Source organism: Numida meleagris, chromosome 1 (assembly GCF_002078875.1).
Source record: "Numida meleagris isolate 19003 breed g44 Domestic line chromosome 1, NumMel1.0, whole genome shotgun sequence".
Classification (NCBI taxonomy): domain Eukaryota; kingdom Metazoa; phylum Chordata; class Aves; order Galliformes; family Numididae; genus Numida; species Numida meleagris.
The window spans coordinates 68,930,715-68,947,492 of record NC_034409.1 but is presented as its reverse complement, the minus strand read 5'-3'; the positions used below and the strand labels follow the sequence as shown (position 1 = coordinate 68,947,492).

The window sequence follows — 16,778 nt, the reverse complement described above, 5'->3', positions numbered from 1 at the left end:
ATTTTGTGAAAGGACTGGTACCTGTGCCCTTCTTTTCCCCAGAGATATTTATGGATCCATACTGGAACATAAACCACATCTGTGTGGTCTTGATCTGTCTTTCCAGATTAGAGACGATTTGAGTGTTTCCATGGGAGGTGGAACATTTTGGGGAAAAAAAAATCTTGCGATGGGACCACAAGGATGTCTTACACAGAGTGCTTAGTCTATTCCCTGTACATTGCCAGTAAAGATGAATGCAAGTATTTTAAATGCAGTCTCTATCGTACCCTCTGTAGTGTACCAAAATGCTGCTCTTCTGGGCCATAGGATTCACCTGGAGATGTGCTCTCAAGGCACCAGCCTGAAGATTGTGTATTTATTTAGAAATCTAGCTGTAGAGGACAGGCCAGTGTGGTTGCAGTGAGAAGGGGAGCCTCTTTGCAGCCGAGCTTGGCACACTCCTCTCCTCAGTGTGTGTTTCTGGTGGCTTAAAATGCCAGGACAATGCATTTCTGCAAGTGCAACAACTGGCTGTGCAGTGCCTGGCATAGGAGTCCCTGAGTGCGTCAGCTTTATGAATCACAAGAGAAGGTATAATTAGCAGTTTTGCAGTGTGGTGTCTCCTTGCAAGCACCCCAGTGCAGCTTGCAATCCCATTTCCAGGAATGATCTGAAAATCTTCCCTTGACCTCTGTGGAATGTTGTAATGGGTCTCTACAACAGAACTAGCACCAAAGAGGTCGGGCTTTAGCTATAGTTTAGAACACAAATAGAGTCATAGAACCATAGAATAATTTGAGTTGGAAGAGACATTCAAAGATCATCTAGTCCAACTCCCCTGCAAAGAACAGGGACACCTACAGCTCGATCAGGTCACTCAGAGCCCCATCCACCCTGACCTTGGATGTCTCCAGGGATGGGGATCCACCACCTCTCCAGGCAACCTGTTCCAGTGCCTCGCCACCCTCACTGTAAAGCACTTCTTCCTTATATCCAATCCAAATCTCCCCTCTTCTGGTTTGAAACTTTTTCCCCTTGTCTTGTCACAACAGACCTAAGGCTAAGGTGGGGTCTGATGCCTTCCTGAGCTCAGATGTCATGACCATTTGAACTCAGGCCCTGTGGTTCAGACACAGCCCTGCAGCACCTGGGATGCTTTCAAAGCGAGCTGCAGCCTCACATACCCCACCCAGCTTCGGCTGTGCTCATGGTTAGGCCAGATTAACCATTGCTCTCCTGAAAGCCACAAATCACAAAGGAATTTGCTGCTGAAGAAAGATCAGTCTGGAAAATGTACAGTTAACTGCTGAAGCTCATTTACCACATCTCAGTGTGTGATGTTATCAACAGAAAGCAACCGCAAGTTCCCCTTACAAAGCAAGGACTACAGTCTGTTTACAGTTGAACTTCATTATTTGTTCTAAGAAAAAGAGAAGTTGTGTTATTGCATCTTCATTCTGGCAGCAATCAAGCATAAAGCCTGTACAGGGTATAAGTATAATCTTTCTCATTGTGGTAAAAATTTCAGTTAATTACCCTAAACAGCCAGACTAATTTCTGGTGCTGCTCCATAGGATTCTTCCTGATACAATGCCCCTGCAGTAACTGTGCTTCTTACAATTCAGCCAAATGATTTATGATCTATTCTAAAGCCCAACAAAGCCTGAACTTCCGATGGAGTTGGTGTCCACTGTTGCACAACAGACAATTACATATGACCTAGCCATAAATAACAAGTGACACAGTAAAGGAACACCAGCATCTACAGATCCTAAAGATACAACTTTTAAGAAAACTTCTCCCTCGCTCCCTGTGTCAGGGTCAGAACAGTGCCTTTTGGCGTGTCAAACTGCCTGAACTACTCCTCCTGAGCGAGAGGCTGCCTGGGACACACGGGATGTTATTTTTCACAGCCCACTGAAGGGCCAGGTGGGAGGAACCAGGCCAGGGAGCGTGGCTGCACACCCATCCACCTGCTGCTGCGAGAGGGGGAAGCAGTTAAACACAACAATTGGCAGACGTGAAATACTAATGCTCTGAGCAGAATTACACTTTGCATGCTTGAGCACACAACAGAACAAATCAGAGCCTCTCATTCTGCCTTGTTAGAGATTTCATGCCATCCAAGCACTCCTCCGCAGCTTGCTGGAGGCAGGGGGAGGACTCCTTCCGTTGGTAGGCCTCCAGCAGGGGCAGCCCCACTTGCCTGCAGCACAGGGACACTGTGGTTGTCCATCTGTCTGTCTGACTTCCTGAAAATCTCAGTGCTTTGGCAGTGCCCAGGAACTCCAGCTCTCCTTTGCCAGCAGGGACTTCTAAAGCAGTGGTTTGGGCTGTTGCATGCCTGAAGCGAGTTGGAACACATCACCCAGACCAGCCATAGGCACCTTTGCATAGCTGGCTCCCAAAATACAAATGAAAACCATACTAATTTTAACTAGTTGTATGATTTTACTTTCAAGCTCAGTGGCTTTTGGGGATGGATGGCCACATTGTACAGCCTGTAGGAGAGTCCTTTAGGAATCCAGTTTAGGTGTGACTCAGCTTCAACCTGCATGAGGCTAATGGGATGTGCAACCCCGACCTTGACTGTGATGATGTCGTGGGAGCCCCTGAGAGAGGCAGGCACCTCACCAGGAGGTGTACTGCCAGCTGGACATCATCCAGATGTGGAGTCCTCAGAACAGGAGAGACATGGACTGGTTATAGTGCATCCAGAGGAGGGCCACCAAAATGACGCAAGCGATGGAACACCTCCCCTATGAAGAAAGGCTGAGAGAGCTGGGGCTGTTCAGCCTGGAGAAGAGAAGGCTCCAAGGTGACCTGATAGCGGCCTTTCAGTATCTAAAGGGGAGCTATAAAACAGAAGGGCACAGACTCTTTAGCAGGGTCCGCTGTGACAGGATGAGGGGAAATGTTTTCAAACCAAAAAAGAGGAGATTTAGATTGGATATATGGAAGAAGTTGTTATGATGAGGGTGGTGAGGCACTGGAACAGGTTGCCCAGAGAGCTGGTGGATGCCCCATCCCTGGAGACATTCAAGGTCAAGGTGGATGGGGTTCTGAATGTACCTGATGGAGCTGTAGGTGTCCCTGTTCATTGCAGGGGAGTTGGACTAGATGACCTTTAGGGGTCCTTTCCAACTCATATGATTCTATGATTCAGTGATTTATGTGCCCACTCACTGCCCCTGGAGTGGGCTAAAATGGCTCTTCTTGCTCACTGCAGTGCTCGATGGAATCATAGAATCACAGAATTTCCTGAGCGGGAAGGGACCCACAAGGCATGTTGAGTCCAGCTCCTGGCTACATACAGGACCACTCAAAAAACCAAAGCCTATGTCTGAGGTGCTTGCATCACTTGAGTATGCATGTTTGATGGAAGCATCATCTTGTGCTGCATCTTTCTCTTTGCAAACCACATAGTAAATGTGCAGAGAGGCTCCCTCTGGGAGGTCTAGGATAGTTACAAAGCTTCCTTGGCATTACTCACACATGCGTAGTCTCACTGAAACAAAGGGTCTGCTGCCTCTCCATCAAATGCCCTTTGGCAATGGCTGAGTGATTCTGCTGGCTTTCTCACAGTAGGAGTTGGATAAATTATTGTCCCCTCATTGCATCACTGTACCAGAGAAACCCTTCTAGCATTAACTCACTGCAGTTTTTGAAACAGCACCAAGTGAAATGGGCTGCATAGAAACTTCATTTGCCAAAGCTTCCCTTTCAGCCCTGGGTTCACCAAACACACACAGCGCTCCCTGTTGCATGCAGAGAGGTTTGCCTAACTTCAGATCTGCAAGCTGTTCGGTTACCAAAAATAACACTTACTGTGTGGAGTGTTCATTGATATGAGCATTCAGAATGAAATGGCAGAACTGTAAGCAGAACCCACCCTTTCTCTGATACCTTCTGAAAAGGAAGCAAAGAGAAGCTCTGCTATTTTTCTTTCAGAACGACGCACTTTGACAGGTTGTGCACAATCGTGCAAGAGCCCTCTTCCTTTCAGCTCTCAGCTTTGAGGGTGTTCTTTTTATGAATATGGCTTCTCTCACTTGGATCAATTATAATTTTCCTCTAGCACTTGTGGAAACTTAATGTGTAGTCAATTGCTCTCCCACACAGCCATAGAGTGAAGTACATCGTTTCCTGAAAGAGGGCTTCTATTTCAATCTACTCTTTTTAAGTGGGCAGGGTGGAGAAAGGATGTTTTGCAGTTAAATTGCGCAGTTCCTACTCAGCTACAAATTTTTTCTTCTCGAGGCTAATTCATTTAGGCCTCCAGTAAAGTGTGTAAGGCTAAAGAAGTTAAGTCCAGCAGCCTTCTGCAGGACTCTGGTAATATTTACGGTGATCAAATATCGAATTAAAAGAGTTGGGGAGAAGGTCTGTTTGTACTACTGTGCTACGCTACATGAACGTTAGCTCTAAACAATTAAGGAGGAACATGGCAAGAGCCTAAGCAATTATGAAATGGACAGCTTTTTTTGAGGCTAGAGCAGGGCTGGATTTCTTTAGCTGCTTGGCCATACGGGTTGAGTACAGCAGCAACAAGAATACAAAATCTCTGTTCTGCTTGCTTAGCCTACCATGGACAAGCAAAGTTTCCTACAAAGCTTTCCTAGAAACAAAAAAGAACATAAAACTTCGTGTAAGTGTAAGCAAACAGTACATAACAATTGTGAAGCTATGTTCCTACAAAGCATGTTACACTAACTGCATTAAAACAGAAAAAAAGCCACTTCTGAATATCATTGCCACTGCAGATCGCACTCTTTGCAAGCACATAGAACAGAGTGGCTGACATTATTTGGAGCATGAAAAACCACCTGATTGGCAAACTTTGTTTTCTGTGCCCTTTAATGCTAGAACATAGTCCTAGGAGTCCAGGTGTAAAGGTCCTGTTCGTTGAAAAATAATTTGTTCCTCAGTCAATAAAATCCATTTACATTTTCTTCCACAGATTTGAAAGAAAAGTCTAGAAAAACCTTGCTCTAGTCTCAGGTCTGGTGCCCGAAAATAAGGCTTTCATTATTTCTTATGTAAGGCTACATAACAAGCTATCTAAAACACAAGCACAATTTCTTTCTTTAGAGAAGTCTGCCTTTGTCTAATAATGAGTCAGCATCATCTGACAGATCAATTATCTTTAAGTGTAGGATGTGGATTTTGCATATCACGCTCTCCAAGGGCACCCGTTGGAAACTTGGGTCACTACAGCATGGAATTTCACACCACGCCTCAGACCCACTCAGTGGCCTTCCAGCACACAAAATCTCATCAATAGGAATGAGGCGGATACCAGATACTCCCAAGTTTTCTGCCCTCCACTTCTGCCTTTTTAGAGTAAGGAAAAGGCAAGAGCATTCCTTGCTAGTTTCTTGGTTCTTTCTGAAACCATGAATATACTTGGCATCTACCGGACTATTAGGTCAGACAAGACCTCAGGAAGCCTCTAGCCCAACCTCCTGCTCAAAGATTGGTCACTACAAGGCCACAACAAGTTGCCCAGAGCTTTATCCAGTCAGGTTTGAAAACCTCCAAGGACTTCCAGCTTCTCTGGGGACCATGCTCCAAAATCGGACTGTGCCAATGATGAGAAAGCTTTTGTTTGCAACCTGTCTGAATTTCTCCTCTGTTACTGCAGTTTCTGCACTCTGTTCATCATTCTCCTGCCAGAAGAGCTTGGCCCTGCCTTCTCCATAAGCCCACAGGTGTAGGCAGGCTGTTGCTAGGTCCCTCCCTGCCATCCCTTCCCCAGCTGAGCAGGACCAGCTCTTTCAGCATCCTCTTGGGAACGGTGCTCCAGACACACCCTTACAGAGGCCTTCTGTAATTTGCTGTAAACTTGCTGTAATTTATCACCATCTTTTTCATGTTCGGGGCCCCCGAATCACAGTGTTCCAGATGCAGTCCAACCAGTGCTAAGCAGAAGGAATTAATCACTTTCCTTGATCTACCAGCAGTGTTCTCAGCGAACACAACCCAGGATGCTAAGGGACTCTCTTATTGCCAGGGCCAGCTGCTGGCTCATGCTCTGCTTGCTGCTTGCCAAGACCACTAGGCCCTTTGGAACAGAGCTGCCAGCCAGGCAGTCTCTAGCCTCATTTGTTGCAGACTCCCAAAATTTCATGGTATTAATTCATCAGGAGTGGTCAGGACACCCTCCCACTCCCAATCCCAAACACCCAGAAACTCCCAGAACGCCAACATCATCTGCAGTAATGTCAGAATTATCTTCAGAGACATTAAGTTATAATATTGTTGCTGCACTTCTTCCAGTACTTTTAAAAAGATGTGTGTGAATTCCACCGTATGCTTGTAACTGAAAATGAGAACAGCTGCTGTGAGGTATTCCTCTCCTCCAAGCAAGGTTGTTTATAGTAAAGAATACTAGGCTTTGATCATCTGCTTATATTTACTAAATTGATTCCAGTGTCTTTGCCAGTGGGCTGTATGGATTCTCAACATGAAATGCTCCTGCTCATTTGAAGTGGCTGAAATTGTTTTTCAATGGAATTTTCCATTATGCTCAGTGCTATCTTTCTTCAGAGCACAATTTGTTCTCTGGGCAGTACTTCTTGTCCAACGTAACACGCAGAACCATTTTATACCTTGCTCAATACTTTTGTTTTTTTCCCACGATGCATTACCTCCATTTAATTCCCATCTCAACCCAAGTTTTCTTTTACAGCTCACTTGCACGTAACCTGATATGTTTGTTAGCAGATGTTATTCAGGGTTCTTCCTCCTCCTGCCGCTGCCTCCTCAGTAGCGAAACAGGAGGCAGTCATGGCTTCTTGGGGAGGAAGCAATGTCTTTTCCAAAGATCTCTGGCTTCCCCCCTTCTCTCTCCTCCTTGAAATTTAGGGTGTTAAAAGGTACAGACATAATAATCCTGCACACCCTACCATTCTTGCATGAGCATAGTGAATTTCAAGGCAGCCTCCTAAGTAGATCATAGACGTTGTGGGATTTTTTTTTAAACAGACATTTACGCCCCAGGAGCAGGGACCAGACAAATGAACACATCCATGACAGAGGGGAAAGGAATCCACATCTACAAGCCCCAGATCGAATACTGTGTCCACTAGACAGCTGTAGCAAATTGATGTTTTCCCCCTCCTTCTGCCAGAAGAAAAAATGTACAACCTCACAGTCTTAGCTGAGGACTGTAAAACTGCAGGTAAAGGTTTACAATAGCTAGTCCAGCAGCACAACATATGAGAACTAGTGGGGTCACACATCTTATATTACTTACCCAATCACTCCATCATTACTTCTCAAGGAGAAGGAAATGATTTTGGCTCTATTCTGCTTTATTGTTTTTACTGTATTACAAGCTGCATCTCTATTAAATTGGCAACATTTGCTCATCTACACACAAGAAAAGCACTGAGAAACCACACGTGTACTTGGAAGCTTATACCACTGTTAAAGTTTACTTTTAAGTGTCATTAACTTAGATACCAACACACACGTTAATAAAAACTGGGCTAGTATATTCAAATAAGGGAAAAACTTTTAGTTAAGCAATATTAAACTGCAGTAATACAGCAATTTCCAAGTATAAAAGCAAAAAATATATTAAATTAACTGAATTGTTACTGAAGAAGCACACCATCTCCCAGAGTGGATGTTCCAAAGTGAAAAAGTTTGAGGTGATGCTCATACTAAGATGTACTAGGGAATCTACTATGAAAACCTAATCCCTTTTCCAGCAACATAGAAATCTCAGATTAAGGTCTCTCAACACCAATAAATATACATAAGCAAACTCCAAGCATTTCACTTTCAGTTTTCTAAGTTCATGAGTTAAAAAAAAAACAGCTCCAGATGCAGTGAATGCAGTTCTTCCAGAAAAAAAATAGGCCTTGTGACCTAGCTTCAATCAAAAATTTGCTGCCTCAGGCCTCCCCTGGCCATAGGCATATTTTACATGGCTTAGTAAGTTGCCACAGCCCACTTACTGTTATTAAATCTCCTGCTATAGGACTGTAGTTGTGCTGTAGCCTGCTCACCTCTCCAGTTGCTCTGCCTTCTGAGGAATCTGGGTGGTACAAAAGCCTCACAAGAGCAGATTAGATTTATGACTACAGATATGCAAGTTTGACTAAACATTAAATTAAATACAAGCCTGACTAAGCGTTACAGGTTGGAACAGCTTTGTAGTTTTTAATCCTCAAAACCGGAGGCTGCTCCATGTACCATCCTGTGCCATGTTATACTCCGCTTCATTGGTGCAGTCTGCAAAGAGGAGGCATCTAATTCGCTACAGATCAATTGCTAAAAACATACTGGAACTATTCTTATCCATTTATACGCATTTGCAATGCATGTAACTTCAGTTGATGTATGTCCAGTACACAGAAATAGGTAGTCCTGATCAGCAAATAAGCAGACATTATGTATAAACGAAAACCATCCTACAATAATATAAGGCAGTTGACTCAAAAATACAGAAAGGGACTAATGGTTTCAACTCCCAAGTCGAAGTACTAGAGCTCGAATTACCTTGTTGTTTGGTTTATTTATTTTCTCTCAAACGGAAGAAAAGGTGTTGGTATTTCTGGAGTCCTAGGACGTGGGCACAAATTTATTCAGTGTGTGAAGATGAAAAGAAAAACGTCTTTAAAGTGTGTTGGAGATTACAGGCCTTTTGCTGCTAATGATCATTCATTCATGTGGCAGTAACTGCTTGCACTGAAAAGCAATATTACGTCAGTTCTTTTCAGTTTTCTCACCGCTATCCTCATGACCATCTGCTTTAGAGGCACTCACCAGTTGCTGTGAGAAGGCAGAGCTTCAGCAGATGCAGGTAAATATAAGTGTGTCCATGGTCACAAGGGAGTCACAGACCAAATCCCGAATTACAAACAATAAAAAATGCCCACACCAGGTATTTGCAGATTTATTTATTTTTAAATGAGATGCCAATAGCAAGTTTACTTACTCTTTTACTTGCTCCGTAAAAGATAAGCTAAGTAGTAATACAAATGTTTAATTACCATTTCCGTTAATTAGAACAGATGGCCACCACTGTATTCACATCATTGTCTAGCACTGCGTCCACAGAACTTTGGCAAATTAAACCGTGTGTCTGTGTTTGAGTTTTACAAAAGAAAAAAAATACACCGAGAACACACAAGATTGAAGACAGATGAGTAAATTCCATAGATACTCTTAAGCTACTTCTGTTTCCTTTAGACACCAAGGCCTGTATAGAAAAAAATAAGACTGAAGTCAGACATATCTATGAACGAAAAAAAACCCTAAGAAATTAATATTTTAAGTCAAAGAATTATACACTAGGATGTATAACTCGAGAACAGAACCACTGATTCTACCACGTAAGTGTTTCTCATACAAAGGCTGTAATTTGAGCTTTGCTAAAAGCTGTTGTTACCGACGATGAGAGCACCTGGAAGCCCCACGGGAGCCGGGCTGGCTGCTGCAGCTCCCGGTAGGCACAGAGCTGGGTTTCACACCAGACTTTTGCCACAATTCAGTTTTGCAGCGGTGTGCTGCCCCCTGGTGCTACGAGTCCGGAAGGGGCTGGCTGTGCGTGCCGCTTCTGGTCTTCAGTTGCGACTGGGCAATATCTGCCAGGGCGCTCTGTATCTTTTCCAGCAGCATATCCCCACGGTAAACTACCTCTTCCAGACGGGCAGCCGCTTCGTGATTTTCCTCTTCTAACCGGTACAGGCTGGCAGCCTTCAAAATAAAATGGAGGAAAAGTAAGGATCCGTAAATATAACCCAAACTTTACAGTTACTGACAGGAGGTGATCCAATAGTGAACGGTCCCTAGAAAGCAAAGATTCTCTTTAGCCCTGAATTCCATATTTGTGATTTCCGAGCAACTCAATACAGACTGCAGTCTAAAACACAGTGCATACCCACACGGATAAACAAAACCCCCAATACGTAAAGATATTAGCTGTTTTCAGATTTTAACTTTTAGCTCAGTCCAGGTCTCCTGAGAAGAAGTGAATATTTATCCCCCTCCCCACACAGTTACTGTAAGGTCCCCATGAGATGTAAGGATAGTTTATCCAGACCTTCCCATTAAATAGCATATTTCACATGAAAGTATTATTTAACCGTATTTCTTTTCCGTAATTTATTTCTGAACCAAAATGTTTCTCAGTTAGACAAAGCTGGTGAAATAAAACATTTACCGAATTTAAACCTACTCAAACTTAGTCCAACTCAATTACAACTGAGAGGAAATAAAATGGCTTCAGATACTTTTAAAAACTATTATCCAAGTTCTTAAAACCTGGGTAAATAGGTCTTAAGAAGTCAGGCTTGAACTAACTGCTAAGTAAGTTCTACAAGTAAGTTCTCTGGTTTCAGCCCAGAGAAGTTTGATGGTGCACAGCGGTTCAGTTGTTGCTGTGTGATGGTTGTGCACATAGGGCTGATGCCATGATGGTGCAGGGCAGGGGGTGGCCACATTGCAAGCTGTGCCAGGATGCATGTGGCCTGCAGGCTAGACATGCCTGCTTTGGAGTATTTCAATAACCACTGAAACAGTATTTTTAAAGAATGTCAGAATATTTATCTTTAACAGTACCCTAATTTAAACAACAGAAAAAAGAAATCAAAATTGGAATCAGTAAGAAAGAGAATCCACGCTAACTTATCTCAAAACCAAACCAAAAAGATCAGAAATTCTTCCGAAACCAAATTGTGCATTAACAAACAAGCAGCTGTTAGAATATCGACTCTGAGGAAAGCATGCCCCTGCTGGGCTCTTTCTGGTGCACCCTGGCTTCCTTGCATCAGTTGTCACTACAGTCAAATGCAGCTCAATCATGAAGCAAGCCTACAGTTTGGCTACAGCAGGAGAGAGGTCTTTGACTATTCAGTACACATACTGACACAGAATTAGCCTGTTGTTTACATTCCCTGTTAGTATACTCAATGATTATTGTTACTAACGATGTTTCCAAATTTTCCTCTCCTCTGTTTAAAACCAAAATGTGATGTTTGTGTCAAGTTATTTGGTCCAACAGGTACATCTCTTGTCTTCTGTGAAATGCCTTCAAATAGTCACAGATTATCAACCCTGGTGTTAAACCTTCAGGAGATCTTATAGCAACTCCAGGTTTATCAAAGAAATGGAGTTATTTGCATCCTTGTGGCATTCTAAAAAGAAAATACTTGATGTAAATGTAGAAGCTACAGTCCATGAAGAAGATCCTGTTTACCAGACAAGATCTTTACAAAGAACAGAAAAATAAGCCAGCAGCATTCTTGGAATTGTGGGGTCAGAAACATCGTTTGGAAGTGAGAAACATCTGAGCACTGCAAAAGGGTTCAGAAGCTGTTTGCAGCAGTTCAGTTCCTGTAAGACAGGGAATCAGAATTGTCTGAGCTGAAGGAGACCTTTAAAGGTCATCTAGCCCAACTCCTCAGCAATGAACAGGGACATCCACAGCTAGATCAGGTTCCCCAGAGCCCCGTCCAGCCTGACCCTGAACGTCTCCCGAGACAGGGCATCCACCACCTCTCTGGGCAACCTGTTCCACTGCCTCATCACAAAACATTTCTTCTTCATATCCAATCTAAATCTCCTCTTTTTTGGTTTGAAAACATTTCCCCTCATCCTATCACAACAGATACTGCTAAAGAGTCTGACCCCCTCTTTCCCAGAGCCCCCCTTTAGATACTGAAAGACTGCTCACAGGTCTCCTTGGAGTCTTCTCTTCTCCAGGCTGAACAGCCCCAGCTCTCTCAGCCTGTCCTCATAGGAGAGGTGTTGCATCCCTCGCATCATTTTTGTGGCCCTCCTCTGGATGTGCTCCAACAGGTCTATGTCTCTCCTGTACTGAGGACTCCACATCTGGACGCAGTACTCCAGATGAGGCCTCACCAGCAGAGTGTAGAGGGGCAGGATCATCTCCCTCACCCTGCTGGCCACGCTTCTTTTGATGCAGTCCAGGATACAGTTGGCTTTCTGAGCTGTGAGGGCACACTGCTGGCTCATGTCCAGCTTGCCATCCACCAGTAGGCCCATGTCCTTTTTGGCAGGGCTGTGCTCTGTCCTTCTGTACCCAGCTTGTATTGATTGTAGGCGTTGCCTTGACCCAGGTGCAAGACCTTGCACTTGGATTTGTTGAACCTCATGAGGCTCACCTGGGCCCACAGCTCAAGCCTGTCTAGTACGTTTCTCTGGATGGCATCCTGTTCCTCAGGCACGTCAATCACACCACACAGTTTGGTGTCATCTGCAAACTTGCTGAGGATGTACTCAATCCCATTGCTGATGCCATTGATGAAGATATTAAACAGCATCAGTCCCTGAGGGATGCTACTTGTCACTGATCTCCATCCGGACACTGAGCCATTGACCACCACTCTCTGGATATGATCTTGCAACAAGTTCCTCATCCACTGAACAGTCCTCCCATCATAACCCTGTCTTTCCAATCTGGAGAGAATGATGTTATGGGGGACTATGTCAAAGGCCTTATTGAAGTCTAGACACAAGACATCAATGGCTGTTCCCCTGTTCACTGACACAAGTTACACCATCATAAAAAGCCACTAGGTTGGTCATGCAGGATCTGCCCCTGGTGAAGTCATGCTAGTTATTTCATATCACCTCCATCTCTTTCACATGCCTTAGCTTCCAGGAGGATCTGCTCCATGATTTTCCTCAGCACAGAGGTGAGGCTGACAGGTCGGTAATTCGCTGGGTCATCCTTTCTCCCCTTCTTAAAAGTGAGTGTGACGTTGCCTTTTTTCCAGTCGCTAGAGACTTCATCTGATTGCCACGACTTTTCAAATACCATCAAGAGTGGCTTGGTGACTACATCAGACAATTCCCTCAGGACTCTGGGAATGCATCTCATCAGGATTCATAGACTTCAGGATGTTCAGGTTCCTCACATGGTCACAAACCTGACCTTCACTTACAGCAGGATGGGCATTGCTCCCCCAGTCCCTACTGTCTAACTCATCTGCTCAAGGGGTGCGTGAAGAGCAAATGCCAGCAAAGACTGAGGCCAAAAAGTTGCTGAGTATCTCAGCTTTCTCTTTGTCCATTGTTACCAGCCTGCCTGAATTGCTCACCAGCTGGAGGAACACCTTCTTGGACTTTCCTTTTCTGATAGGCTCCTACAGGTACATCATTCTTGTTCTTCTTTACATCCCTTGCTAAGTCCAGTTCCAGCTGGGCCTTGGTCATCCTGACCCCATCCCCAGATAGCCCAGCAGCAGGCTATACTTCTCCCAGGGTACCTGCCCCTGCATCCACTGCCTGCACGTCTTCTTCTTGCTCTCCAGCTTGACTGGCAGGTCCCAGTCAAGCCATGCTGGTCTCTTGCCTTCCCTTCCAGACTTCAAGCACCTGGAGATGGACAGCTCTTAAAGGTCTGCCAGTGCTGCACTGCTCCCTTGTCCTTTAGGACAGTTTCCTAAAGGGTTTTGTTGACCAACTCCCTGAAGAGCAGAGAGTTGGCTTTCCTAAAATTTAGCATCCTGATTTTACATTTTGTCTAATATCCCTCAGGAGTTGGAACTCCACTGTTGCATGGGCACTACAGCCCAGGCAGCCTCCAATCCTGATGTTACCAATCAGATCACTTGTGCTGGTGAGCAACAGGTCCTGTACTACATCTCCCCTGGTGGAGCGGTCTATTACTTGGCTCAAGAAGTTATCCTCAGCGCATTCATTCCAGGAGCCTCATGGATAGCCTACAGCTTGCCATGCTACCTTCCCAGTAAATAATGTGCTACATCTGCTAATAACTGCCTTGACCAGTAGCTGCTTTCTGTTCCCAAGCCCTTCCTAGAGCATCTTCAGTCTAAGGAAAGGAGCAAGAAATAAAAACACCAAGATTGGCTGGCTGGTCCAAAGAAGGACATTCTATTACTGAAAAGTGAAGGAACTATTTTGTGACAGAGATGGAGAATTTAAGATACACTGCAAAGCTTTTAATAAACGGTATCATTGTAGGAGAACTAAAGGCTTCAGTAAAGTGTTGGCTCTGCAGGTACAAAATGAAACACAGCTCTAATGAGCAAGAGAATATGAAAGAAGGAAAGATTAGCAAAGAAAAAATATTAGCCAACAAAAAGCTACAATGCATCAGGACTGTTGCATCAACATTAGAATAGCTTAAAAACCATAGGCAGCTATACTATATTCTAAGACTGATGTTATAATTAATTTTTGTTGTTGCTATTGTTGTTTCTTGTTGTTTTTTTTTAAACATTATAGCAAAAAAACAAGTTTAAAGTATGCTCACTGTGAATGATCTCCTCAGAAACAGATGCAACTTGCAGTTTTTTCAATAAGCCTATAAAGTACTTGCATGAAAAATTCAGGTGTATATTATAACCATTTTTTATGATTAGATGGCCAAAAGTATTTTTTTTTTTTTAAAAAAAAAAGGAAGTCTAATTAAGAGCACTCTTACCTGCAAAGCTGCTGTTGATTCTTCACTAGGCAGGGAATCTATTAGAACATCAATATCTTTCGCAGTTCGTGCAATCAGTGCTGCAAACAGCTGGGCATATTCTTTGAAAGAATAAAAAAAAGTCAGCCTACTCAAAGCATTGCTAGAAATAAGCACAATTCTGCATTTATGGCATGGAAAATTCTGAAGACCTCAAGTATACAGATGTTACAATTTCTCCTATATGAAGGAAACAACAGTATTACAACTGACAAGAAAGCAATCCTATTAGAAGATGATGGTTGATTCCAATCCCAGATTAAACAGGATAACTGTTAGTTAGTAGGTAGTAGTAGTAATAGATAGATTATTTAAATTAAGTAACAGGCCATTAGTGAATGAAAGAATGTAAGGTTGGTATGTTTTAAAGAAGGATAACTATTCACCCACAGGAAAAGTTAAGCTGCCACCAAGATATGGAAAAAGAGTGTAAGTTTGTAAATCTAAGTTTAGCTACCGAGATCACTGAAAGAACTGCATCAATTTTTATCAATCTGGCTCTAAAAGCCAGAAGCAAAAATTTTCTGCGTGGAATTCTATCATTCAGTTTGAATCAATTTTGTTACTGCAGCTAAAATATTGAAGTAGCCCTCTTAGACTTATAACTTAAGGTCTTACACATTTTATCCTGTCAATTGCTTCCACAAATCTTTCACGAACCAAATGAGAAAATATTCTCTAATAGGAAAAACCCCTACAAGAGGTTGACATTCTCAAAGATACACTTTGTGGGAATACAAGAAAGAATATTCAGAGCAGAAGCTGCGGAGCATGAGAAAGGAATGCTGAGAACCAAGGACACCTCCAGAACAAGAAAAATAAAAGCCAAGTGAGCTGCGTGATCGCCAGGAGATAAGGACCCTGATTGGAAGGAGAGCCCGTGGCTAGGAACGACTCATGGCTCTGATTGGATAAGCTCCTGCATGCACGGTTAAGGAGTGTTTGTGGAATGTTTTGTTGCCATGTAAAAGCAGGTGGGAAAGTTAAAAGAGAAAACTTGTGAATGTATATACGGGATGTTAGAATGTATAATAAACGATTTGGATTGTTCAAATCTAAGCCTGTGCCTCAGATGCTGCAACACTTGACTTGAAAAATAAAAAAAACTCAAACCAGCACCAAAGAACAACAAATACCCCAATATACCCATTTAAAGCCTGCTATGTGTCACCTCATACATACTCTGATGTGTAAATCAGTGCTCTCCACACTGAGTTTTTAGACCTTCTTGTTAAGAATGTAAATATCCAAAGACATGCAACTGGTTGTTTTGTGATGCCTCATCAACATTACAAAGTTGGTTGTATGATTTTAGTGAAATCACTATATTCAGAGTTTTAGGAATGACAGAAGATTCCTTAATTAATTACATAAGCTAGCAATGTAGGCGGAGAAACATACTTAAAGACCAGTAAGACGGAGAGTTTTAAACTCATATATGATTCCATAAAAGTAACACTAGCTTGCATTCAAAAAATAAAAAAGGAAGTAATGGGAAGCTCGCTGACAATGTCCCACAGCAGTCCTCTTACAAAAATTTATATCTGAAGAGCTACTGTATCTGTGCTAATAAATCATCACAAGAAATACAATTTCAATGCTTAGTTGCAACTTAAAATGATGCTTCCAGTGTCACAATCTCATAAGCAAGTGCAACCTGACATCAACTTGTGACTTCACTGACAGTTACTGACAGAACTGCTTGCTGAGCATGGAATAATATGCAAGGTTTGAACGACAGCATGCCATACAGGAAAACGTTCGCACCGAGGTGACAGACCCCGAGAGACTTGCCTTCTGTGGGATTGGCCGGCTGGTCTTTGTTGATTGCCGTCTGAATGTTGCTGAAGGAAGCTGGGGGGCCGCACTGCTGCAGCACTCCGATGGCGTTACAGAACTGGTCAGCGAGCTGCAGGGGGTAACGAAACTTAGTTTATTCAATCTGTAACGCCATTTCTACCTTACCCACCGCCCACGCGAGATTCGGGCAGAGCCCGAGCAGCGGCGAGGCCCCTTGGCTAGGATCGCACCCCGGGAGGCCGTCGGGATGGGGGGGAAAGCGCCTCACAGCCCACAGCGAGCAGGAAAGAAAGAAAAGAGCCCAGGCCAAGCTCCCTCCCCGGCAAAAGGAAGGACAGGTGCCGGGAAAAAGGCAGCGGCTGCCTCACCGAGTTCACCGCATCTTGCAGCTGCGTGAGCCGGTCCGCCATGGCGCCGGGCTGACAGGAGCCGGGCGGGGCGGGGTGTGGGCCTCCTTCCGGTAGGCGGGGCGGGGCGTGGGCCTCCTTCCGGTGGGCTGGGCCACGCGCGCCCCCTCTCGGCCGGGAGG

General features: G+C 43.9%; 1 protein-coding gene across 1 annotated transcript; it reads right to left on the bottom strand.

Moving 5' to 3' along the window:
• On the bottom strand, positions 8,875-16,777 carry MED21 (mediator complex subunit 21). The gene is made up of 4 exons (XM_021392185.1): positions 16,618-16,777; positions 16,244-16,358; positions 14,411-14,511; positions 8,875-9,693 (listed from the first exon to the last, which is right to left on the bottom strand). The coding sequence occupies exons 1-4, from the start codon at positions 16,657-16,659 to the stop codon at positions 9,517-9,519; spliced, it is 435 nt and encodes a 144-aa protein (XP_021247860.1). The 5' UTR covers positions 16,660-16,777; the 3' UTR covers positions 8,875-9,516.

What these genes read in the sequence shown, in the direction of transcription:
- MED21 (XM_021392185.1), bottom strand. Translation starts at nt 16,659, where the DNA reads ATGGCGGACCGGCTCACGCAGCTGCAAGATGCGGTGAACTCG. An exon ending in TGCAAGATGCGGTGAACTCG is followed by an intron (nt 16,359 to 16,617) that starts GTGAGGCAGCCG and finishes TACCCCCTGCAG; the next exon opens with CTCGCTGACCAGTTCTGTAA. An exon ending in AATCAACAGCAGCTTTGCAG is followed by an intron (nt 9,694 to 14,410) that starts GTAAGAGTGCTC and finishes TTTATTTTGAAG; the next exon opens with GCTGCCAGCCTGTACCGGTT.